The 25,617-nt window shown below is 36.5% G+C and overlaps 1 protein-coding gene across 3 annotated transcripts in view; it reads left to right on the top strand.

The window, feature by feature from the left end:
• LOC144293670 (uncharacterized) overlaps nt 1-25,617 on the top strand; it is a 370,284-nt gene that overhangs the window by 272,042 nt on the left and 72,625 nt on the right. For all 3 annotated transcript variants that reach the window (XM_077864647.1, XM_077864646.1, XM_077864645.1), the window contains exon 7: nt 23,217-23,255. In XM_077864647.1, the coding sequence (XP_077720773.1) occupies nt 23,217-23,255 (39 nt within the window). The remainder of the gene's footprint in view (nt 1-23,216; nt 23,256-25,617) is intronic.

The raw sequence follows: 25,617 nt of genomic DNA, 5'->3' as shown, positions 1-25,617 counted from the left end.
AGTTTTGAGAGTTCTTTATATTTTGAAAGTTTGAGATACTAGTCTTTTGTCAGGTATGTGGTTTATAAATTTTTTCTCCCAGAATATAGCTTTTATTTTTGTCCTTTTAATAGGGTGTTTCAGAGCAAATAGGATGTTTTTAATTTTCACGGGGTCCAATTGTTCAGTTTTTCCTCCTCTGGTTCATGCTTTAGGGGTCAAGTCTAAAAACTCTTTGCCTAGACTTAGATCCCAAAGAGTTTTTTTTCTACTATGTTATTTTTCTAAAAGTCTTATCCTTTTTATTGTACATTTAAGCCTGTGATCTATTTTGAGTTAATTTTTATATAACGTATAATGAGGTTCACTTTCTCTTAATATGAGGTTAACTTTTCTATATGATATTTGTGTATATTAACTAATCTGTATCATCTCTTCTTTCCCTACAATATAATATAAGGTGAATTGGTAGTTGTGAATCTAATAATCTTGAAGTCAAAGGTATCAAAGGGGAATTATGGTTTTACTGGAAGAGGAATGCACATTGCTTCAAGATAGAAAGAGTAACTTGTGGGATTTGGGGTCTTCCCTTTTTGGGAGATGATGAGTGTATCTGATACAAGAGATAGTTGCATTAGGTAGGTGAACCCATAGTTTCTGTTTCAGTTTGTAAGTTGCAATATGGCTGAAGAGTATATGTGAATGCTGAGTGGCTATCAAGGAACTGGCATTCATTATGGGCCTTCTCTTTTCTTACCTTTTTTTATTTGTTAATCCTGAGAGGTTCTTTCCAATTAGTGAAATGGGATGAGGTAAAGACAATGTTATGGCATTTGATCTTATTTCCTGCCTATCCAGCTCAGTGAAGCCCTGCCTGCTTGTGACCTTTCCCCATTTAAGCCTTCTCTAGGACCTGAAGATGGGCTCATTTTTCTGCTTCCTCACTTGTCAGCATATGGAACTGTAACGGTAGCATTAGTCTGAGCCAGTCTGTGGTGGGGTAGGTCTGGGACCAATCCCAGTGAAAGCTCAGGTTTGTAGATTCAATGAGCCTCGTTAAAAAAAGAGAGAGAGCGAGGTTTCCTGGAGGGCTCTATCCGTTTAGGGAATTAATTTCAGTGTATTGTTTAACCACCAGTGACTTGGTTTCTGATTCCTTATTTGACTGCCATAGGCGAGCATTGACTCTACAGCTAGAGAAGAAGGAAGCTAGCACAGTTGACAGTTACAGACAGTGGCTGTATGATAATGCAGTGAAATACAGGTGGGCAGCATTCTGTTTTGTCTCTTTATCTTCACCTGGTGATCCTTCTCATCTAAGCTCATAGATGGGAGCCTCTATCTCCTGGAAGGAAGACAGAATCAGAAACTAAAGGAAGTCACATTATTGCCTTAGAAATTAAAAATGAATAGTCTGGAAAAGATTTGAATGGTGATGGGATTCGACAAAACTCGTTTTTAACTTATCCTTCAAATATGTAAGTGTCCTTTGAGCTGGGAAGAAGACAAGCTTATAAGGTAGGAGTTTGATGCTGGCATACACATATATGTGTATGGAGGGCAAAGGAGGGGACTGCCCCTCCCCTCCTTGGGACTGAAATAAAGAATAAAAAACAGTGTATGGATCTGAGCATTGAAAGAACAAGTATCTTGATCTCCTTGGTTTCCTTCTCCTCGGTGGGTAGAAGAGTAGAACTGGCTGTATAAAAGCAATCTAGATGGAGGTCTGGGTACACCCTCAAAGAGTCCAAGTCCCCTAAAGTGCTAGTTAAACAGCCAAAGACTTTCTGGTAAGACCAAAGGTGGCCCAGATTTGACAGTCAGTGCTGGAGGGTGAAAGGGACTCTGGGAAGTGGCTAATGGGGTGGTGTGGGCTGTGAGCTGCAGGCCAGGTGGTAGATGCTGCTTCCCCATGGATTCCAGTGTGGGGAAGTTTAAAAACTAAGACATGCATATCTCACCCATTAATTTCACACCACTGAATACACTCATAGCAGAGAATTAGCCTCAGGAAGAATCCTCCATGACTGAGTTTCAAATTTAAATGACTAAAAGAATGGTAGTTTACTACAAGTGACTAGATGAATTTTTCTACCTTCAGGTAGAAATGAGGACTCAAAATAGAAACCAAGTTCATATATGAAAAAACAAAATTAAATATCTGCAGACCTGATACATCAGTGAATATATGCTGTGCTTAGGACAGTTGTATCCTGTTGCAATCATTCTGATGGACTTCTTGGTTTAGAGGGAAGTTGGCAGAAGTTAATATTCTTATTTTCAACAAATGTAAAAGTTACGTTAGTGGTGATGGGCCTGGAAGGGTATTGAGTTTTAAGTCTTTTGAATAGACCTTCCCCAAATGTTAGAATAACATGCATTTGTAATGAGGCATACAACTATTTTAAAAGAGGTTTTGTAATTAGCCCCTTGCAGTGTTTCACATATTTTAATCCACATGCATTATTCAGCAGAGATTTTTACTTCATAATTGGTTTACCTCAATTCTTCAGCTCCTCCATAAGGAGCTTATAAAAATGCTAACATTAATTATATATATTTATATTTTTATGTAATTTACTATATAAAATATATAATTTAATATATAAATATATATTTATATATTTATATTATATATTAACTTGGTTTTTTAGACAAGAAAATTTCTTTTATAAATCATGTTATTTTTGCTATTACAGTTATTAATATTCTCCTGATTTTCCTTTTATTTCAAGAGAGAATGAGGTTATTATAGAGTTCAAATTCTTTCTTTGCAAGAAACTTTTTATTAAAAAAATCATATGGTGAATTTAGCAAAATAAAACAATAACTAACATTTCCCAAGTGATTTGTAGAGCAGAAGTTTCACTTCAAATGTTGTTTCCACAGATGACTTAAAAGTAGTTGGCTTTTTTCAGCTTCTATTTTTTTTCATAAGCAAAATTATGCAAATATTTTATTGTATTATTTTAACTCCTTTCTTCACTAAAAAAACATCTTCTTAAGTTTCTTTTTCCCTTCAAAGGATATGTGATTCTAGAATGCCTAGAGAGGCTCGGGTTCTGCATTATTCTTTGTTTATAAATTGTTAGCTGAAAAGACTTTCTTGCAGAGAACATCACACAGCACTTTCTCTGGAAGAGGAAAGTTTGCCTGCAAAGCAACTTGTAGTTGCCGGAAACCACATCTGTCCCTACAGTGTAGATTCAGTCCGACATTCCAAAATTACAGTCCGTTGAGACCATATTCATTTTACCAGGGAAATATTTTTTTTACTTTAATTCATATTAAAGCCTCATTCTATGTCAGAAAAACAATTATAATAATGGACAACATCTCATCTGCCCCTTGATCATTTCAGTAGTATATGTAAGCACATACACTACACCAGCTCCTGATTAGTCTGCCTACGGATGAGGTTCTTTCCCATTTTTCAATCATTTAGAGACATAAATTGCACATAATACTCAGTACAAAGGAAGAAGATAAGCCGTGTTAGATCCATTTTTAACCATTAAGGAGGGTTATTTATAAAATGGTGGCTAGTGAGGGAGAATAAATGATCTTTATTAAAATGAAGGAAATTGCATGCTCCTAAAAAATCTTAAAATAAATAATTCCAACAGTGGAGGAAGCAAAATCACCCCTTGGCGAATCTTGATAGATTATTTATGCTTTTGGAATAGAGTCATTCAGGCATATGACCATCCTTGATTAATAATGAATGTGGTTTCAGGATGATCATACCACTGTATTGTGTTACAAAGCCAGCACTAATCATTTGGAATAGAAGCAGCAAATGTGATTACTCCGTAATCTGACTAGATCAGCCAATGGTAGCTCATCAAAGGAAAGTGTATAGTATAACTATAATTCTATAAAATAGCTTTATGTAATAAAACATAAAATATAACCAGACTAGCTTCTGCAAATAGCTTTATGTAATAAAACATAAAATATAACCAGACTAGGTTCTGCTCATTGGTTCAGAGATAACCTTAATGTTATCCTCTCAAAGAGGCAACCATGTTGGAGGAACTTCAAAAGGGTTGCAGGACTGAAGGGATGAAGAAATGAGCTCAACAGAATCAGTCAATGTGAGTGGATATTTTGAACCTAAGTTGGATTGCATTCTTCTCTTCTTTGCTCCCCTAAAGGATGCTGTAGCATCTTGCTCTCTAACACCTTGCATCCTTTATCAGTGGATCACAGAGAATACATAAAACTGACTTTGGTGTTTGGGTTTGCATTCATCTTCTCTTCTGTTCACATGGACAATTCATATGCCATAGACAGTACCATCTCTCATATCTTGTGTTCTCTTAGTTTTTTGAGGCAGAGGGTATGTTTTGATAGAGCTGAAAATCTTTACATTTTATGCATGATTTTGCAGGCTTGGTGAATCCTCATCTATTGATGTGGGTCAAGTTCAGAGATGTGGGGTCACCTATCCTGGTACCCATACACAAAGAGCTCAACTGTACCTTGATGGAAAGAAAGAATACACATACACATTGGCCAGTTCATATCAAAGGACCACAAGTTTGGTGGAGAGATCCTTGAGAAGAAAAAAAAAGACTACTGACCTTCAGGAAAATGTTGAATTTTCTATTTCCCATCGTCCATCTTTTTTTTTTTTTTTCTTTACAATGGCCCTGCAACTATTATACATGGAGGTTAATTCTGGCTCTGAGAACTACTAGAGACCTCACCGTGGGAGAGTCTCTCACCATTCTGTGCTTCCATTTCCTCCTCTATAAGATGGAGAGAATAATAAATCTTATCTTCAATATTGAGGGTGAATTAAGCTAATATAGGTAAACAGTAAGTAGTGCTAGGCATTTACTAAGCATTCATCAATATCAAGTGTAGATATCAGAGCCAATGTTCCAGTTCTATTCTTATTATGTTTTCTTTCGGCAACCAAATTTCAACACTTTCATGCATAAGTGCATATAAACCTTTTTGAAACACCATCCATTTTCTCTTTCTACCACTGGCAAAAGGAACAAGTGCCTCAGTTTCACTATGCTTAATTGTTTATTTGTAGTGCCTTCCAAAATCAAGACACTCCTCTTGTTCTTAGTACTTAGTATGTAGTCCACCATTTGCTAAGTATCCATCTAGTCTAATGTCCTAGTCACTTCTTTGCATGTCCTCAAATGAAAGTTCCTTACTGCTTGCTTGTGGATTTACCCTTTCTCATGTCATGTCTATGTAATACCATCAACCGTGAAATGCATGCTCAGCAAATAGCATATGATTCCATATATGAATGTCCCAAGCCTTTTGGGAATTGATTTTAAGTTTTGTCAAAAGGCAGAAAAGATCTTCATGCACAGCTTTTGAAAAATGTAGCAGTTAAGGCCCAATTCTAATCTCAAGGGACTGAAATTTAGTATTATTGCTTTTTCTTATAGAATGTGCAGATATCTTTCAGGACTACACAATAAATGTCCGGAAAGATCAGAACATTGAAAAGTAGAATTGAGTTTCTTTCCTCTCTTTCATTTAATGTACAGCTAAGGCATTATTTTTCAGTTTATTAAATCACTAGTGTCTACTGAACTTAGAACCATCCAGAGAAAACACTCTAAAAAAATCTTCTGGAATCATCCCATGTTTGAAATTGACTTTATTTCTAGGGTTTTCTCAAACGCACAAATTAAAGTTTGAGGATTTTTAAAAATATGTCAGAAAAAAAGATTTTTTTACCTGTACAAAAGATAGCTATGCCATGCAGATCAGCAACAAACCATACAATACAGTGTCACCATCCAGACAATGGATGAGATTAATAGATTCCTACAATGTAACATGCCACAATCGAGGTTTTCAATATTTGTGTCACATTATGGCCTACGTGTCTATTGGCCATTATTTGTAATATGTTTATATGTATGTAATATGCCTTATAAAGCATGGAAAAATATTCCACGACAGTTTAAATCTTAATCAAGTCAGAGGATAAGTCCTAGTATGCAGAAACTCAAGCAAATTGAGTTTAAACAAGCAAACTGTAAAGTGGTATTAAAAAAGAATTCCTGAGTAGAACCAGTACTCAAAGAATGCCAACTATTATAGAAAATATAGAACACCTATAGGAAATAATACTTAAGACAGAAGATGAAAGTGTCAGAAAAGACAGTTACCCAAATGTTAGGGAAATTCAGATTGAGGGGAGGGAACGACATGGATGTGGATTTTGAGAGTGTGAAGGGCACTGAATACAGAAGAGGAGCATCCCCAAAGGTAAGGAGAACTTGTAGTTCTTTTTGAGAAGAGTGGCAGGCAATAACTGTCACCATATGTAAAGGGTCCTGAATGCCATAGGAAAGAGCTTGAGCAGGATCCTCTAGTTAGTGGGAAGCCACTGAAGACCACCTTTGATGAGTGAAAAGGTGGGTGAAAAGATGCGAAAAGATGGGTGATCAGTCTAGCCATGGTATTTGGAATGGATTGGATAAGCAAGGGGCAGGAAGGAAAGAGAATATTTAGGATGAATAGAGAAAGAGACGATAACTCTTATTGAGTATTTATGCTTCCTACTTTCACATCATCTTGTTTCCTATTTAACACAACATATTTACTACCTGGGAAATTACAGGATCAGCACAAGTCCCTACATGAGAAAATTAAAGTTGGGCCTTGAGAAGTAGTTTGACCAAGGGTGAAGCTTTGCAGAATGTTAGATTTTGAAGTCCTGAGGAAGCTGAGTTCACAGTGTGGCTTAGTCTGACTAACTAGGTTGGTGAAATTGTGGGATTTCTCGCATCAGTGACCTTCCGATCCCCGCCCGCCCCCATCCCTACCCCTACCCCCTCGCCAATCTGGAAAAACCTGCTTGTGGAGTTATTGTGAGGATTAATTGAGAAAAGGTGAATTAAAGCCACCAATACATTTTAGAAGCCCAACAAATAACTTCTCCAAGGTCACACAATTAGAACGAAGTGGAGCCAGAAGTCAGACCTGCATCTTTTGCTACTAAACCAAGGTCTCTTGATTTTACCAACCTATCTGGGGAAGCACTAGTGGGTCAGAGATGAGAAAGTGGACCAGAGGAGGAGGAATTGCAAAGAGGACAGACACATTGATATTACAAAGGTAGGATTGCAAGGAATTAACAACGGAGTCTGTGAAACTGCAGTGTGCCTTTTCCATGGACTTTTGGAGGAAACGTTCTAGAATTTGTAAAGGGCATAATATTGATGGCAGGCCACCCTGGCACTCTGTGAGCACTGTGTATCCACATCAGAATGTTCAATGATGACCTCAAGGCCACAGGGGCTATTTGGTTTCTAGTTCATTCAGCCCTCAGTGTTACTTCATGTAACTATGGAACTTTCTATTTCATTTGTGACAAAATTTTGAAGGATACATTTTTAGAGGGTGGGATGACTTCTATCCTGCAGATTCCTCCCTGCTAAGAATCTGCAGTGTCTCCTGTACTTCCTATGAAAGTCAGATGAAGAAAAATGATTTTCTTCTAACAATACATGGCATCTGATTATATTAAAGTTAATAATGAAGAATTGATATTTAATATGAATAACACCACAAAACAATTTGATAATATACTGGCTATGATGTCAAGGGCAATCACTCTCTCTCTCCTCCTATCTTATCTCCTCTTTTTTTAAAGCACCAAACTTCGCTTGTTATTATTAAGGTAAATTAGCCTGCACATTCAAATTAATGAATTCTTCAATCACTATGCTTTGCTCAAAGGAGTTAAGATGCAGCATATTATGTGGTAATTTGGCATACTTTGGCATGATGACAGTTTTCTCTTCTTGTCACCACTCCTTTATACAAGCAGTACTGCTCTCATTGTACCAAGGAAGAGGATCCCCTACACTTCCCACCACTGAGGTGGCCCCTGAAGGTTCCAGCTGCACTGTGCAAGCTGACAGGGGCTAGAATAAGCAGATCCAGAATAAGAAGCAGAATGGGCTGAAATCCTCCCCTCTTTCACATGGATGCCTCCAAAGGCAGAGACTTAGCTTGACTCTTAAGAGAGTTTAATTATGTCTATTGCATCTTTGTTTGTACTATAGGATTATTTAAGAAAGAAAAGAAGGAGGTGAGAGAGAGAGGAAGAGAAAGAGGAAGGACGGAAGAAAAGGAAGGGAGGGAGGGCAGGAGGGAGGTAAGGAAGAAGAAAGAGAAAGCAAGAGAAAGAAGAGAAAGGAAGAAAAGAAAGAAAAGAAAAAAAAAAAGGAAAGGAAAAGGGACAACTAGATGGTAGACTGGCACTCCACCGCAAACTTCATTAAAGAAATTGAATTTCCTACCCTGAGTTGAGTCTCTCCATTAGCAGAATAGAGCAATTTTATTGAGCACAATTTGAAGGCTTTTTTGATACTAACAATGACTGACATTTTACATTTTCTTCCTTGAGAAAAACAAATGCTGATGACATGTTTTTCATTGACTAGAATTTATCTTAGGAATATAGATATTATAGCAAGTCTTCTCATAAGCAACAAATTCACCTTTCAAGAAGGACCTTTAATTCAGTGGCTCTGCAAATTAGGTGTGTAAGGCAAAATATGAATTGTATGTGTTCTAATAACAGGGATACACTTTAATAGTTTTCAGTTATGAGACTAGTAACATTATTCACAATAGCCAAGATCATGGAAATAATCTAAGTATCCACTGGCAGATGAGTACATAAAAAACATTAAATATAAATATTATTTTAAAAATAAATATATTTATTAACATACAATGTTTATATATGTAAAATATTATTCAGCCATAAAAAAGAAAGTCAAAAAAAAATAAAAAAGAAAGTGCTGCCATTTACAACAACATAGAAGAAACCGGAGGGCATTGGGATAAATGAAATAAGGCAGACAGAGAAAGACATACTATATGATCTCATTTGCATGTAGAATAATAAAATAAGAAAAGAGTCAAACTCCTAAACAGAGATTATAATAATGGTTGCCAGGGGCTGAAGGTGGGAGGGGGAATGGAATGGGAAAGTGCTGGTCAAAGGGCACAAACTACCTCAAGTTCTGAGGAGGTAATTACAGGATGACTACAGTTAACAGTGCTTTATTATATACTTCAAAGTTGCTAAGAGAGCAGATCCTAAGCATTCCCATCACACACACACACACACACACACACACACACAGATACTACGGGGGGGGGGGGTGATGGATATATTAATTAACTTGATTGTGATAACAATTTCGCAGTGTGTCTATATATCAAATCATCACACACACTTTAAATATAAATAATTTTATTTGCCAATTTTATGTCACTAAAGCTGGAAAAAATAGAGGCTGGTGAAAATTCCCTTTAGTCTTTAAAAATCAGCAAACTTTAAAAATGTACCTAGCATCTCGCCATCCCAAGTGACCTGAAGCAAATACCACAAATCCAACCTCTCCCATCTCCAGGAATGATTTCTTTGAAAAATGAGTAAAAGCAGATGTGGAGTACATTTAAATGTAACTCGACCAACAATGCACCATTTTAGGTGGGCTCCTTTCTTGATTACCAACAGGATGTTTTTGTTTTCAGGTAGGCCCCAGATTTTTGAGAATTGTTTAATTTCCGTGTTCTCTTTACAGTAAATGGACTCATCATTTACTTCTTAAGTGGTGGATAGTGTACTTAACATCACATGCTGTTGTGATAAATTATGAGTCTCCCGTGCACGTGTTTTCATGCATGTGTACACACAAACACGTATATATTTACATAGGCACACATATATTTTCACATAGATGTATTTCTTCTTGGAAACTTTGTTATTCTGGCTGGTATATTTGAGCTTGAAAGTCCACATAATAGATTATGAAAAGAATCCCCATTTCACCTTTTTATTTTTATTTATTTATTTTTTTAGAGAGGGAGAGGAAGAAAGGTAGAGGGAGAAAGAATATTAAGCAGGCTTGATGCCCAGTGCAGAGCCTGATGCGGGGCTTATCTCACAACCCTGAGATCATGACCTGGGCCGAAATCAAGACTTGAATGCTTAACCGACTGAGCCACCCAGGTGTCCCTCCACGGTTTAAAATCAAGGCCACCTTCATCTTTTGTTTCTGTAAGATGATGCCACTGCAGTATGTTGTATACCTGAAACTAATGTAACATTGTGTCCTAACTATACTTCAATTAAAAAAAAAAAAAGGATATTAAGATAATTTTACCAAACCTACTGAAAAATCAAAAGAGGTGTTATTTAACAAATAAGACCGTGAAGCTTATGAGTGATTGCAGCTAAAAGATTATCCACTGTAAATGTGAAATCTCTGCTGTGTAATTTTTGCTGTTTTAAAAGAAATAATTTCCATGTTAGAAAGTTCCCTTTAGAAAGAGACTTTCAAAGGGGGGAAAATCGAATAACTTAGGCAGTTAGCGTCATAGAGAAGTACTTCTTGAAATTCAAGGAGAGAATGAGTAACATTTGCTATGCACAGTTCTGGTTACCATAGACATACCAATTCAAGGTTATTTAAAAATAAACAACATGAAAAATTGACAAAAAGCAATGAAGAACATAAATGATTCTAGATATACTTTGTATGTCTGGCATCCTTTACTGAGGACCTATTATAATGTCTTCGGCTTTGTTTTGACCTTCAGAATAATTATGCATATGTAAGCATGTATTAGGGCAGTTTGTAGGTTGCTGCTAAATTGCTCAGAAGATCACAAAAACTCCTAACCGCTGTGTTTGTAAAATTCCTCCTCGATTTGTTTAAATATGAATGACAATAAGATAAAGAGTTAATACTGTCACAATCATGGCATTAACTTTTATGTGAATTTATTCTTTATTCAGTTAATTAATACACACTGAATACCTAGCAGGTGTGGTAAGTACCTTAAAAGTACCTTTTAAATATGAAATCTTCAGAGGCGCCTGGGTGGCTCTGTTGATTAAGCATCTGCCTTTGGTTCAGTTCATGATCCCAGGGTCTTGGGTTTGAGCCCAAGTCACTGGGCTCCCTCCTCAGTGGGGAGGGAGCCTGCTTCTCCCTCTCCCTGCCCCCTGCTCGTGCTCTCTCTTGCCGTCTCTCTCCCTCAAATAAATAAAATCATAAACATTTTAAAGATATGAAATTTTCAAATATAAATAAAGCATGTTACGTAATCTTCAGAAACTAGTCTAGTGGAGGAAGGGATGTATGAAATAAAAATGATGTGATGAATGCTATGAGAGATCTGCACAGAGAGCTGTACAACACAAAGGATTACTTGATTTGGGCAAGGGAGGGAGGAAGGGATAGGGTACTGCAGGCTTTCCATAGGAGGTGCCATTTAATCTAGGCTCCCTCCGATGGGTTTGTAGCAAGAAAAACAGAGGGATAAAGGGGTCTCAGAGAGAAAAGTCAATCTAAGCAAATTATGGACACCAAGTTTGAGATACAGCAATATTTTGATGTAACCAGAGTGTGTAACATGAAAGAAGCAATCAGGAAAAATAAATTGGTTAAGGCTAGACTATAAAGTGGAGTTTGTTTTTTGTTTTTGTTTTTGTTTTTGTTTTTGTTTTTGTTTTTTGTGCCACACTATGGAATACATTTTTTGATCTTGTGGATAAGCAGAAGCTAGTGAATATTTTAAAAAGAAAATAAACATCGATACAGATATGTACTTACTTACTTTAAAGTAAGATTACCTTACTTTAGAAAGGTAAACAGAATCTGTGTGGATTAAAACTGAAAGACATTGAAAGCAGGGAAATGAGTCAGGAGTGCCAAGTTCAAGTGAGGGATGATGAGAGCTGGAGACAGGTGCTCTAGGTTGATAGAAAGCAGGAGATACTGTAGAGCCTTCCTGGTGCCTAACTATGACGAGAAGAAGAAAGGCAGTCATAGATCAACATAGTTCCTAATACCATACAGATACAATGTCTTTCTTAAATACAGTCTGTAATTTTTATCCAAGAAAGTTATGTGGGCAATTGGAAAAAAATTACTAAGAAAATTTTATGAGGCATGGAAATAGATCAAGCAAAGCAGGTGGTATCTAGATTTTAATTTTAACCAGGATTTTGTTACATCAAAATGCTTTTTTAAAAAACAAAATGGCAACCTGAAAGTCTATCCTTGTTTAAAGAGTTCCAAATTTGGGAGTAGTTTAGAGGCTGGGTCTAGAATGGTAATGATGTTGATTCTGGAGACAGTTATTTGGAGGCTCAAATAAAATGTGACCTAAACTGCCAAGCATCAAGGTTTTACCAGAAAGAGTTCCATAAGAAAGTGAAATGAGGAAACTTGGCTGGTAGTCTCCTATGTATCAAAAACTATAATCTAGAAAGGATGAATGTGGCAAAAATCCCACCATTACACTTTATAATGCACTGGACAATTAATACCAGAGAGGCATTTTATGAATGTCATGATATGAAAAACTTTAACTGAGAAAATTTTTTCAATATCAAAAAAAAAAAAAATCCAAACTCAGGAGATATCCTCTCAATGTAGTATCACTCCCCAAACCAACCCCATTGCCCATGTTTCTACTTCTCTAAGTCTTCAACCAAGACCATCTTCCTACAAGCTGTCTCATCAGAGATAGAGATGTTGAGATGTTGAACCAGTCATCAGTGAGGCAGTCTCAACCACCTCAGTCTTACATCTCCAGTGGGGGTTAGCACCTCTTAACCCCATGGGGTGAAAGTCCCATTGCTGACTGCTCCGTGCTGATGAGACTCAGATTCAGAACCACATGCTTCAGCAATGACGACCTGTGTTCCTCCCTGAAGTGCAACTCTTCCTGGACCTTCGGTCTTACTTTTCAGACATGAACTTCTTACCTGGTCCCCTAATTTTTGTCATTCTGTCTTCCTTGGAAGGCAGCTCTCCTTTTTCACAGTCTGGAGCTATGTCCCTGAACCAATTTTGGTACGTGGAACTCCAATTTTCTGTGGACAAACACCTGGACAATAACTGGCAGCTTCTGCCCCAAGATTATCCCACCCTGGGCCTTGCCCGTCTGTGAGGACCTTTAGCCCCCTACTAGGAGCCACCTATTTTCCTGAATTATGTTCAGTATATTTGTGCTCCTTCTTCACCATGCCTGACCTTTGTAAGTGTTCCACCATTCACCGCCTGACCTGATCCAGTTGATCAGAGGTCAGATCCAATCCTGGCCCTGGTACTCCCATTTCCCTTTGTCTTCCCTGGTTTGCGATACAGAGACTTCAGGCTTTATACTACAGTTAAAAAGATGAAAAACACAAAAAGTAAAGGAGAGAGAGAAAAGTAGACATGCCACTTTTATTTTTTTTAAAGATGTTATTTATTTATTTGAGAAGGAAAGAGCAGGGGCAGGAGCAGAGGGATAAGCAGACTGTGTGCAAGGCACAGAGCCCCACGCTGGGTTCGATCCCACTACCCTGAGATTGCTACCTGAGCTGAAATCTAGTCAGCCACTCAACAGACTGAGCCATCCAGGTGCCCCTAGACATGACACTTTTAATACATTGTAAGCACATAATCACTCTTCTTACCCCTGCTCTGTAGCCCTAGGCCTGCAGTGACAGATGCCAGAGTCCCCTACCCCCACCCCCCACCAGAATGAATGTTTTGATATTGTTCAAGACCCAGAGGGAACTATGGAAGCTGAATAGGGAGTATTTGTGAGCCTGGCCACCACTCTTATCAGATAAACAGGAAACCCTGGTCTCTCACTCAATGTGGGCAGCAGGGGCTCCATGGAAACATACCAGGAAGCCATTTTCTAAGCACAATTCTGGTTCTGTTTCATGAAGGAATAGTCCTTTCTACCTTAATCTACTTATGCATCCTTGAATGTTGTTTCAGGCCCAGCGTGGAAAAAGAGCAACATGAGGTTGGTGGTAAGAAGAGATGAAGCCCACCTATCTCTCAGATGAGGAGATGAGGACTTGATAGCTCAACATTGACATACCTAGTTATCAAGAAGACAGTTCACATAGTTTTGATATTTTCTGAAACAAATAAAGATGACCAGAGGCCCTTGGAGAACATTTTGCATTTTTCTTTTCTCCAATTAAGATAACTGTCTGTGACCAGTCTGCTGTTAGACTGTTCTCTTGGATTAATCTTTATCTTAATGTGAAAAATTATAATTATAAACAAAGCCGAAAGCTCTATTCACGCTTCTACAATTACTTTTTAATTATACATTAAAACATGAATGTGTTATCTATGTGAAAAACTAAAATATAGATAAGGTCAAGATATCATTTAATCATCTCTACCCTATTTACTTTTGAAACTGTAAAATTTATTTCTTTGAGTTACTTCTTTGTATTTTCTCTTCACAATTATTTTATTATCAATTTGGTATATTACACAAAGTAGTCCTCAAGGACCTCTGGAAAATTAAATGTCTGCCCTCTTAAGATTATTTTAGGGTTGCTTTAGGTAACCTGATTTTGATTGTTCTGTGATCCTTTGTGGCAATATGCTTGTGTTGCAACCCTGTGGGGGGAAATGTCAGAAAGGCAGAGGGAGGTGAGATGACAGCTCACAGCTGGATATTGTGTTTGGGCTTCTCTCCAGAAGTAAAGGAATCCACAGAGGTGGTATCTTTGCTAAGAAGAGTGGACAAAGACATTCTTTCATTGACAAAAAGTCTCAACTTTACTGTTATTAGGTTCCTAGGGCTGCTTTCACAAGGTACTGCTAAGTGACGTAAAAAAAACAGAAATTTATTGTCTCGCAGTTTAGATGCTAGAAGTATAGGTTAGCAGGGCTGTTCTTTGAAATCTGTAGAGGAATCTTTTCTTGTCTATTCATGGCTTTTGGTAGTTTTTTGGTCATCTTCAGCATTCCTTGGCTTATAGGTCTATTATTTCAATCCTCTGTCTTCAAGTGACACGTTTCCTGTGTCTCTTCATAGTATCTTCTCTCTGTGCATGTCTGTGTTTGTGCCCAAACTTTCCCTTTTAGAAGGACACTATTCTGATAGATTTAGGGCTCACCTTAACAACCTCATCTCCACGACATCTGCAAAAGCGCTATTTTGAAATAAGGTCACTTTCTGAGGTATTTGGGGTTAGCATTTCAACATATATTTTTGAGGGGACATAATTCAACCCATAGCAACTAGTAAAACAAAAATAGTTCGTTAGGTTATCAGAAAATACTTTTATTTAATAAGAGAAACTTAGGGCAAGTGTGGTTTCAATTAATAACAAAGGATTGCTTTCCAAAGGGAGAAAACAATCATGTTTAAAGTCTGCATGAAGTTGATTAGAATTTTAATAGAATCCTGATTTCTTGAAGACTATATTCGGCATTAAGATATTGACACCTCAGAAGATTTAACACATTACATAAAATGGAAAACCATAAAATTAATACTCCTTTTAGAACTCATTACACTACAAAATCATCATGAAGAGATATTATTCCATTACTCGGGTATAAGTAACCTGTTAAAAGCTCATATATACCCTTGCTATAACGAATGCCAATTTACTTATCCTGGAAAACTAGATCAACTTAAATGCTATTTTGTTTTAGGATCTTGTAAGAAGTTATAAAATATGTATTTTAGTCTATAAATTGGTTTCTGACAAATTTTTTTCAATGCAACTAGACAAAAAGATGGATGCAATCATATAAGCCTTTGCAGAAGAGGCTTTCACTCTTCTGTGCATTGGTAATAAGTTCATTTTATCAACTAGCAATATGGCACAGCACGCAGGTATAATGGCAGGTTTCCATTTTAAATTTGTGTGTTTAGTTTGGTATGAAGCAATCCTAACTGATACATGAGCATTTGCTGTGAAGCCCCATCAATTTTGTACTTTTTTCAACAATGCTTTATTCAAACTCCCTATCCAAGGAGTTTGCCCACCCTGAATCCACAAACTGATACTACAGTGGCCTCTAGTTTACAAGAACCAGATTGTAAATAAGTTCTCTCTTCTCAAAAGCATGGGGTTTTCATACTTTGGCATATCAGATGCCTAAATCCAGAACTCTAGGTTTGTACCAAACACACTCCAGCCCATGTGCTATGAACCCAGGCCTGTCCTATCATAAAAACCCCGAGGCTTTTATTTAGTGAAATCATCCCTACTGGCCACATCTGGAATTGTGTCCCATGTTCCTTAAATCCTTAATCTCTTTGCTCTCTTATACCTCCTGTATTTCCTTTTAGATATATATACGGGCCCATCACCTTAATTTCCTTGTTGGATCCTGAATATTCATTATGTATCGAGTCACAGTAATTAGGAGAGTCACTCGAACATTTCTTTCCGTTTCTGTGCAAAGATGTATGCTGAGTTCCAAAATATCAATTTACCAATGGATTTAGAATCACAGTCCACGGTTACATTTTAAATTTTTGAGGCTTTGATTGGAAATCCATTCAATATGTACGAACGAGACATGCTTAGGTAAAGAAAATTTAGCATTATAACCAAATAAACTTGAAGTTCACCCATCATTATTTATTTTAAATTATGTTTTGTAAGCTTCTAAGCTATAGTAAGTGGACGTACATGGCAAACAGCTAACTTAAATGACTAAAAGGCTTTAACTTTGCCCAAACAACTTGTCCACATAATCTTGTAGAAAAGGAGGCTATGCTGAAGTGTCTCTGAAGATTCCTTCCACAATCTGTGTCATTAAGCTCTAACACCAAGGGTATTTCCACTTAAAGAAGGCCTTCTCAGACAGGGGTAAAAGGAACAAAAATCATGGCTTTCACATACTTTCTTTCAGCTAAGGGGACATTTGATTTTAAGCCTCTTGAGTGGTGGGACATTTTGTAGAACAGAAAGCTATTTTAATGTCCAAAGGCAAAATCTTGGATATTTAGCCCATGGCTACTCATCCCTAGTCCTTGAAATATCAACATTTTATTTACCAAGTACCCTTGGAAGCCATTTCCACACTCTAATTTACATCTTTCTTTCTTAACTTAGTTAAGACGTGCTGCAGAAATTATAGTTTTTGTGATATGTGAGTGTAGAGTTGGGGAAAGATTAGGGATGAGAAAAAGTCATTTTCAGAGCATTGGCTATTGCAGGAATAGATTGGGGTCCTTTGTAGCCAGAAGCTGGAGGGGTGCGAGTGGGCCACATGAGGTACTAAAAATCAAGTGAGACCCAATGTGAATGTCGTGCAGTCCCCTCTGTTCCCTACCCTCTCCAGTGTGAATTTGGTGCTATTACCTTTTGAGAAGAGGCAGATGAAAGTCTGGTCAGTCCAATAAGGGGTATTTTCTGTCCTTTCCTTCACAGCAGAACTGGAGTCTGTAGCTAGAAGAGCCATACATATGCTTTTGTTCTCCAGATTTATTTCTTATTTATTTATGTATTTATTTATGTATTTTAAATTTAAATTCAATTAATTAACATATAGTGTGTATTGTTAGCTTCAGAGATAGAGTTCAGTGATTCATTAGTTGGCTATAACACCCAGTGCTCTTTACATCTCGTGCCCTCCTTAATGCCAACAATCTGTTACCCTATCCCTCCATCTCTCTCCCCTCCAGCAACCTTCAGTTTGCTTCCTATGGTTAAGAGTCACATCTATTTCTTGATTTCCATTATTTCTAATGAGAGTCTGCTGCCACTCTGATAGTCCTCCCCCGCCCCCATATGAAATAAACAGAACCAGAAGAGTATTTTGTAGGAAATGACGTTGAGGTGCTGAACAGGACTAAATAGGACTGTTCATTTTCTAGAGCCCTAAAAACTGCTTGCGCCTTGTATAGATGGTGGCACAGGCTGCTCAGTTTAGTTAGCCATGGAAGTAAATAGAGTAATAAGAAAAGTAATAAGTAATAAGAAAAGTTAAACCTGTCTTGACAGAAATTCAGGTGTGCAAAGAAAAACAAAACAAAACATTGTTTCATTTTCTTTAAATCTACAAATTTAATTCTGAGTACCTATCCCTCTGAGTTGGCGACATATTCGAGCTTGGGCTGTCTAGTCTCCGGGTCTCATGTGAGACCAAGGAGGCCCTACCAGTCACTGAGGTACTCTCCAGATGTTTTTATCACCACGATATCTTTTGTGCCAGCCTGCATGTTCCCTTCCATGTCCCACAGTTTCAATGCTTCTAAGTTATGCTTGGGGCATACAGATTAATGGTTCAATAAATAACTCTTCCGTATTGTTGGTTTTTATACTTTAGGTCTTCATATTTACTGTTAGGTAAATATTAAAGACTATGTAACATTCAAAATATTATCTTAGGCTCTTTCTATAAATTTCAATGTAGCTGATTCGAAAAAATCAATTTAATAGGGTTTTGAGTTTTCTCACTGACTTTACTGGCAATCTTTCTGGATGAACCTGGAACCAAGTTTAGTTGCTCTTACATTTGATTTTAAACCTCTTAAATACTAGAAAATATTTAATATTTCTTTCTCCTCAGATCTCTAGTCTAATAAGCATGATGTTAAGTTGAGATAACCTGACATAGGAGTTGAAGAAAGGTAAAGGATGTGGCTTGGACTAAGAGTAAACCCAGAACTCCGCAGAAACTACACCCAACCACCCCAGTCCATATGGCATAGGGACAAAACCATTAGAGTTGAAGATCTTGCTCTGGAGTAACCCAGCCCCCAAATCCCTGAGATTATATGTAGGTTTAATCTCACTGTGGTTTTTTTTTTTTTTTTTTTTTTTTTTTTAGTTGCTCTGGGGAATAGGTCTGTGCTCTGGGGAATATGTCTATGGCTTAATTGTCCTGGGGATATTCCTTAATATCTCAAAATTTCCATAGGAGCCCAACATAGGGCTCTCCATAGTATCCCTCCAAGCATTCTCTGTGCTTAGTGAATTATCATGCTCGATGATGTTACTTGGCTCACTCAAGTGTGAATTTAGTATCATGAAGTGATCCTTATAAAATTGATGATTAAACTTGGCAAAGGAGCTTTATTTTCCCTAGTGGAATCTAGACGTCTGAAAATCTGGCTTGCAGTTCTTGTAGTTACTGGCATGAATTCTTTTGGATTCTGAGGTGATTTAGAGTTTTTGTCTAGAAAATAAGAATCATATATTGTTCATTTCTTCAAGTCATGAAAATGAATTGTGATGCAGAAAGTTATTGAGGTTCTATGAAAGAAATATTTGACTGCAAAGTATTTCCATTATCAAGGACCAGAATCATATCTCTGTTATTTAGCTTTTATTTCAAGGAAGAACAAAGTTGTTAAATGTGATCTTGTCCACATATTGCATTCCCACTGGCTCAAGAGGATGCTGCCTGCAATGAATGTAGAACAATTTAGTGGAAACGTTAAGAGCCGGCTGAAAGGGAATTTTAAAATGCACAGGGTAATTTGACAAAATTGAAATCTTTTATAATAGCCCTGCAAAGATTAAAATAATTATAGCACAAGATAGTTCTGTCACACTTTATCATTCCGTTCTTAACATCTGGAGATATTATGAAGTGGATTTGGTATTCTCCTATAATTTCTACCAGCGTGTGCTATTATTTCTTTCAATCAACCATGCAAGGCAAAGCTCGCTCAAGCACATTAAGTCATTCTCCAGTGCACGATTTCTTTCAGTTATTTTAAAGCAGGTAATTTAATGGTGCTGTAGCACTCTCCTGTGACCAGCTGAGCATAACACCTTCAGGTATTCCATATTTTATTCTTATAAGTGGACTTAATGGCATTAATTTGAAAAGGAATCTAAAATTCTCCATAATCTGTCTCTCTCCTCTTTACTCATGCTTGCATATGCATATACACCCACATCTGACTGAGTTATAAAATGCTTTCTAGTTGAAAGCAAAATATTTCCCTTTCATATGTCACTGAAGTGATGTTTAATTACTACATTGTTGGTCATTAAACCAGCGAGTCTATAGGGAAATACCGGGAAAAATGAATGAAAACCTTCTAAGGCTTTTAGTCAAAATATTTTAAATGTGCACTGGTGCTTGTCATAGTAAAATTGTTATTGAATTGCTTATGTATTTTAAGGATATCCACTGTACTTGTGGCCTATTTTGGAATGATGCAGCAGAATTGAAAGATGCAGAAAATAAATACTTATTTTTTCTCAAAATTCCCAGACTGTTGAACTATGAAGCTTTAGATTTAAAAAAACAAAATTGAATATTCTCAGACATTGCACAAATACTCAAAGAACTAAACAATTTTTACAACATTACAAATGATGTTCATGAAAATGATTTTGTAGCAAAAAATGACTTAGATTTATGTCTGCCTCAAAATTTCATCAACTTTTCTAAATTAAAAAAAACCTTGAAAATGTAAAAATTACATATGTATTTAATTATCAAATTATCCTGTGCCTCTTCTTTCTTCCTTAGGTACAATGGGAATGCCAAAGAGAAAGAAGTGAATAAACAAGTTTGTCTTTTTTTATTTGGGTCCTTATAAAAATGAAGGATTTAAATGAGTCCACTGAATAATTTCTTGATGAAACTACCAAGACAAGTCAAAAGAATAGAGAGACAAATAATTTCTTTCACATTTCCATGCATATCTGCCAGCTGGTTTTCCATATTTCATATCTGTGTCAATTCCCCTGACTTTTAAGATATCCCTCTCTTCGATTCCTCTTTCATCACATTATCTCCACTGTCACTTGGCCACAGAAACCTGTAATGACTGCCTATGACCTAAAGGATAATAGAATTGAAGAATTGTCCGGGAACTTTAGATGTCTTGGGCATTCTAGGTTTACAGGTAACTTTTCAGTATTGTCTTCCATGAAGACCAGCTTTCTCAAATCCTCCAACCCATCAGAACTGTCTGCCCAGCCTCACATTCATTCCCGATCCATGTGATATTACTCATACGTCCATCCCACCTAGACCACCTCCTCTCTGCTTATCTCATCTTAGCTATGTTTTATTTCTTCCTCTGACTAGGAAGATTCTCTCTTCTTCCACAAAGTCTTAGATCAGTCTTTTAATCCAGGGTGATAGTTCAATAGTGAATTTCATAGCACATTTTTTTTTTCTGTTTTCCTTTTTACCTAACCATCATATTCTGCAGTGTGATATTTAAAAGGATGGGGAATTTTACCCACCTGAATTTCAGAAGAACTGTTCTTTTTATGATAAGCAATTGGAGCAAGGAACAGAAAGCACATTCCTGGGGGTTCTACTCCGTAGAGAGGGTCATGGGCTAGAGGCGTGAGTATCAGATGGTGGAAGGCAGAGAACAAGGAGAAGATGGAGGGACTTATGGCAGGGAAGGGACTTTGTGGATAGCAATAAAAGAGCTGCCACAAAAGTGAAATCCTTGAGGGAATCTGGAATATCAGATGATATTTAGCAAATTTTGTAGTGCACTATGTTAGCTAATCTCCTGTGGTATTTCCAAAGGAAAACCTATTGAAAGAATAGCAATATTTTTCAAGGTTATAAAAAATGAGATGTGTGTTTCTTTTGAATGCACTGACTTAAGGCACAAGGGAATGAAGGTTTATAAAGCTTATAAAAGTTGCTAATAATTTTGCACTTGTTGTGATGAGCTGGCTGTTGTATGTAAGTGTTGAATCGCTACATTCTACACCTAAAACTAATATTACATGGTATGTTAACTAATTGAAATTTAAATAAAAACTTGAAAAAGAAAAAAAAAACTACACTGTGTATATGAAGCAAAATTGCAATTTTTTACCTACCCAAATGTTTTAACTCTTTTCATGAGTTTTTGATATCTTCCTTATTTATATTCATGATAAAGAGAAATGTATTTGCTGCCTCATTATATGTAGTTAAAAAAACAGGATTAATCACATTAAATGCTTCTTAAAAAAAAAAGATTGTTTATTTGAGAGAAAGTGTGTGAGCATGAGTAGGGGGGAGAGGCAAAGGGAGAGGAAGAAGCAGACTCCTCGCTGAGTGTGGAGTCTGATGCAACACAAGACCCGCAGCTCAGGGCTGTATCTCCCAACTCCAAGATTAGGACCCTGAGATCAGGACCTGAGCCTAAACCAGGAGCTGGCTGCTTAACCAACTGAAGCACCTAGGTGCCCTGAAAAAGTCTTCTTGAGTGCTTCTGTAGAGAGTCCAAAAAAAATTTTTTTTGGAATAAAAGATTTCTCAAGTCATAGTTACTTTATAGCAGAGTTACATTATGTGAAAAAAAAATTAAACATATTTAATGACCCAAGGATATATCAACCTACCACTTCTAAGTAAGTGCTTTCTACTCCCCCTTGCCCCCGGATTAAAAGATCAAAGGACATCCTAGCTAAAATATCCAGGCAAATGTTTAATTCAAGGCAAGAAAGAATGAGGAATGCTTAATCTGCTATTTTAGAAGAATAAAAAGAAAAACAGGCAACAGTTAATTGTTGACATCAATTCTCTTTTGAGTTACTTATGACATTTTTAGTTTGGTTCCCTTATTCAAATACCAGTTCTACAGGAATCTATTCTGGGCATATTGTGCCTAGAATGAAAGAACGTTTCCAAAAAATGCAACTAGAGCATCAAGACCCATTTTTACTCCTAAAGGCCACACAGTGGAGCACAGTAGATAGTTTCTTAAGGGTGGGTAATTTTATGTAAGAAAAATTAAAATCTTTCCATCTTCTGTTGTTAATGAAACAGTGAATCATGGTCTGGGCGTCTGAGGAATAGAAAGGAATGGGAGGGACCAGAATCTATTTCTGGACCAACCCCTGATTCATGCAGTATATTTGGACAAATTTCTAAATACCTCTCTGTCTTAGCATCATTAGAACATTGATTTATTAATTCATTTATTCATTCATGCACATTGTGAGTAGCCATAAGGTACCCACATATAAAGATGAAAAGATATCATTTCCAGAAATCCATAGTCTGGGAAAAGAGAGAAATATATAAAGAAGTCACTATATTTTAGTATCATAGGAATATGACACATGTGCTCAAGGTACAGTGGTAGAACAAAGGATCATGTAGTGGGGTAGGAAGGGCCAGGGAAGGGTTCCAAGAGGAAGCAATACTTGCATGGGTCTTGAATAGTAGGTGGGAGTTTACTAGAAGGGGTTGGGATAAAAGGATTCTAAGTACAGGGAGCAGTATGTGCAAATGCATGGGAACGTGAAAGAACATTTTTGAGAGATGGGACTGTAAATATGGTGCTGTAAATAGTTTAATATGATAAGCATAAGGTGTGTGTATAGCAGGGGAAGCAATAGAGGGTGAAATTGGGGAGAGAAAGGAAATGGCCAATTATTGGAGGACCTTATATCCTATACAAATAGTTGTAGTTGAATGTTTTAATCAGGATAATGATATGACCTTATTTCTCTTTTTCAGGAAGATACTTTGCTGACCATGTGACAAACAGATTGCAAGGTACAGAGACTTAAAGTTAAACAAATCATTTAGAAGGGAATTTCAATAATCCAGGCAGACAATGAGAGCCTGCTCCAAAACAATGGGAATGAAGAGACCGAGACGGATATTAACAGTGTTAAGGAAGTAAAATGGATAAGAGATCTATGGGGTCAGTAGAAATGGGAGGAATGAGGGGGAAGGATTAATCCAGAAAGACTCCATTGTTTCTTGTCAAGTTGATAGGTTACTGGCTCATTTCATTAACTTATTATTGGGAGAAAGACAATGAGATTGATATTTATGTGTGTTGAATTTTAGGTGATAAGCAAAAAAATCTTGGGAAATTTCATTTTTCTTCCTCAATTAAGTTTTCTAAAGATTAACCCACACTTTTTCTAGAGTCTGGAGGTGGTAATCCCAGTGAACTTAATAGTTCTGAACCTTTCTCTTATAGAAAGTCTTACCAGTTCTCGCTTTCTAAAACTTTCCTTTGGTTTACTTTTCCCCATTTAATCTTAATTTTGGCCTCACAGCAGATGACTCTTTGGCAGTCCAGAATTACTACTGGAAAATTTGGAGGATGACATCGACAGTAATTTCATAGGAAACCACTCTGGGCTTTCATATTGCCATTAGCTGTTGTTCATTTTTTTAAAAATAGTATTATTTTTGTTAATATACTAAAATGGCATTCAAGCACTATTTATTTGCTCATGAACTTTCCAGCATTTATAAAAACTCTTCTAGACCTGGGATGGGTTCACTATTTTCAAAATGAAATGGTGTGTGATTGCCCTTTATGTTTTTCATATTTTACAAAATAATCAATTAAAAAAAAACCTATACAAAGGATCTATGAAGAAAAGAAGTGGGAGAAGGAGGGGAAAGAAAACCTATCTAAACCAGATATAAAAATTGAATGGGAGATTTATATTCTAATATAAAGCTGTTTTTTTCTGAGTGTCTTCCCATTTCTTATTTATTCTTGAATAAAAGTTCTGACTTAACATTTTCTCTCTGAGTGTATTTTGTCAGTAATCAAGTTGATTTGAGTTGATTGCCCTGAATAAACTATATTCTGTTAATTTGGAATTAATTGTGAAAAGGCATGAGACACCATGAAACTGTTCCCTCCTTTGATATAACAAGAAGAAAGCAAGCAAATCACAGATAATTCAATCTCTAATGGGCTGGCCAAGTGCCCTAAAGGGCAATGTATTTATATACTCCAGCATGTATTACATATACTAAACTTTTAAATCAGAAATAGTTGTGTTTTTAGGAAAAATTACAGCTAAAAATAAGTATCTATTTAAGAGCTGCCTGAAAGAATATCTGTCTTTGTATTTTCCAATTCAACATTCTTAAAAAAAAATCAGCTTTTTAAAATTTCTCCGTCATTACGTCAGTTTTCAAATGCAATCAAGCTTCCATTACTTAAGGCCTGATTAGCAAATTCTATTATTCCTGTTCTCTGTTCTCTCTTCCACCTCACTCCTCATGAATCACTATCATCTGATGAAAAAGGAGAGGAATATGAAGTCAACATTAATCAATCTAATCTGCAATTTTAACAATCCTGGAAAAATAATTGGTGTGGAAGACTTTGAAGTGAATGACTCCTCAAAAAGTTACAATAGTATGGAATCGTTGAATCACTATAATTGTATATGTAAAACTAACGTAATACTGTATATTGAGCATATGGGAATTAAAATAAAAACTTGGGCAGCTCAAGTGGCTCAGTGGTTTAGCATCGCCTTCAGCCCAGGACGTGATCCTGGACACCCGGGATCAAGTCCTATGTCAGGCTCCCTGCATGGAGCCTGCTTCTCCCTCTACCTGTGTCTCTGTTTCTCTCTGTCTCTCTGTCTCTCTGTCTCTCTGTCTCATGAATAAATAAATAAAATCCAAAATAAATAAAATAAAATAAAAACAATAAAATATAAATAAATAAACTAGTTGAAACTGCAAAATAAAATTAAACAACCCCTTTGTGTCTTAAATAAGAACCATAATTAAATTTTGCTAACATATACCAATAGCATAAATAGTTGAGAGTTAGCTTTAGATTCAGTATGAAATGGAAAAGTGTGGTTTTAATATGGGACTTTCTATTCAACAGAAGTTATCTTCCTTTAATTAATCTTTTAACTCAGTATATAAATACAAATTCTTTGTGAAAATTATACACTGACCAAAAAATGTAACTATTTAAAAATCTAGTAAATTATTCAGTTAGTCTTTATTTATTGTCTCTTTATTCTACTTCAATTCTTTTCCTGGAAAGGAGATTATTTTTTCTTTAGTAAGTTAATTACTTAATTAAAGTCTCCTTTATTTCCAGTGGATAAGGTTTATTCCATTTAAAAGGAAAAAA

This window comes from Canis aureus, chromosome 22 (assembly GCF_053574225.1).
Source record: "Canis aureus isolate CA01 chromosome 22, VMU_Caureus_v.1.0, whole genome shotgun sequence".
NCBI lineage: Eukaryota > Metazoa > Chordata > Mammalia > Carnivora > Canidae > Canis > Canis aureus.
This window is presented reverse-complemented; position numbering and strand designations above follow the sequence as displayed.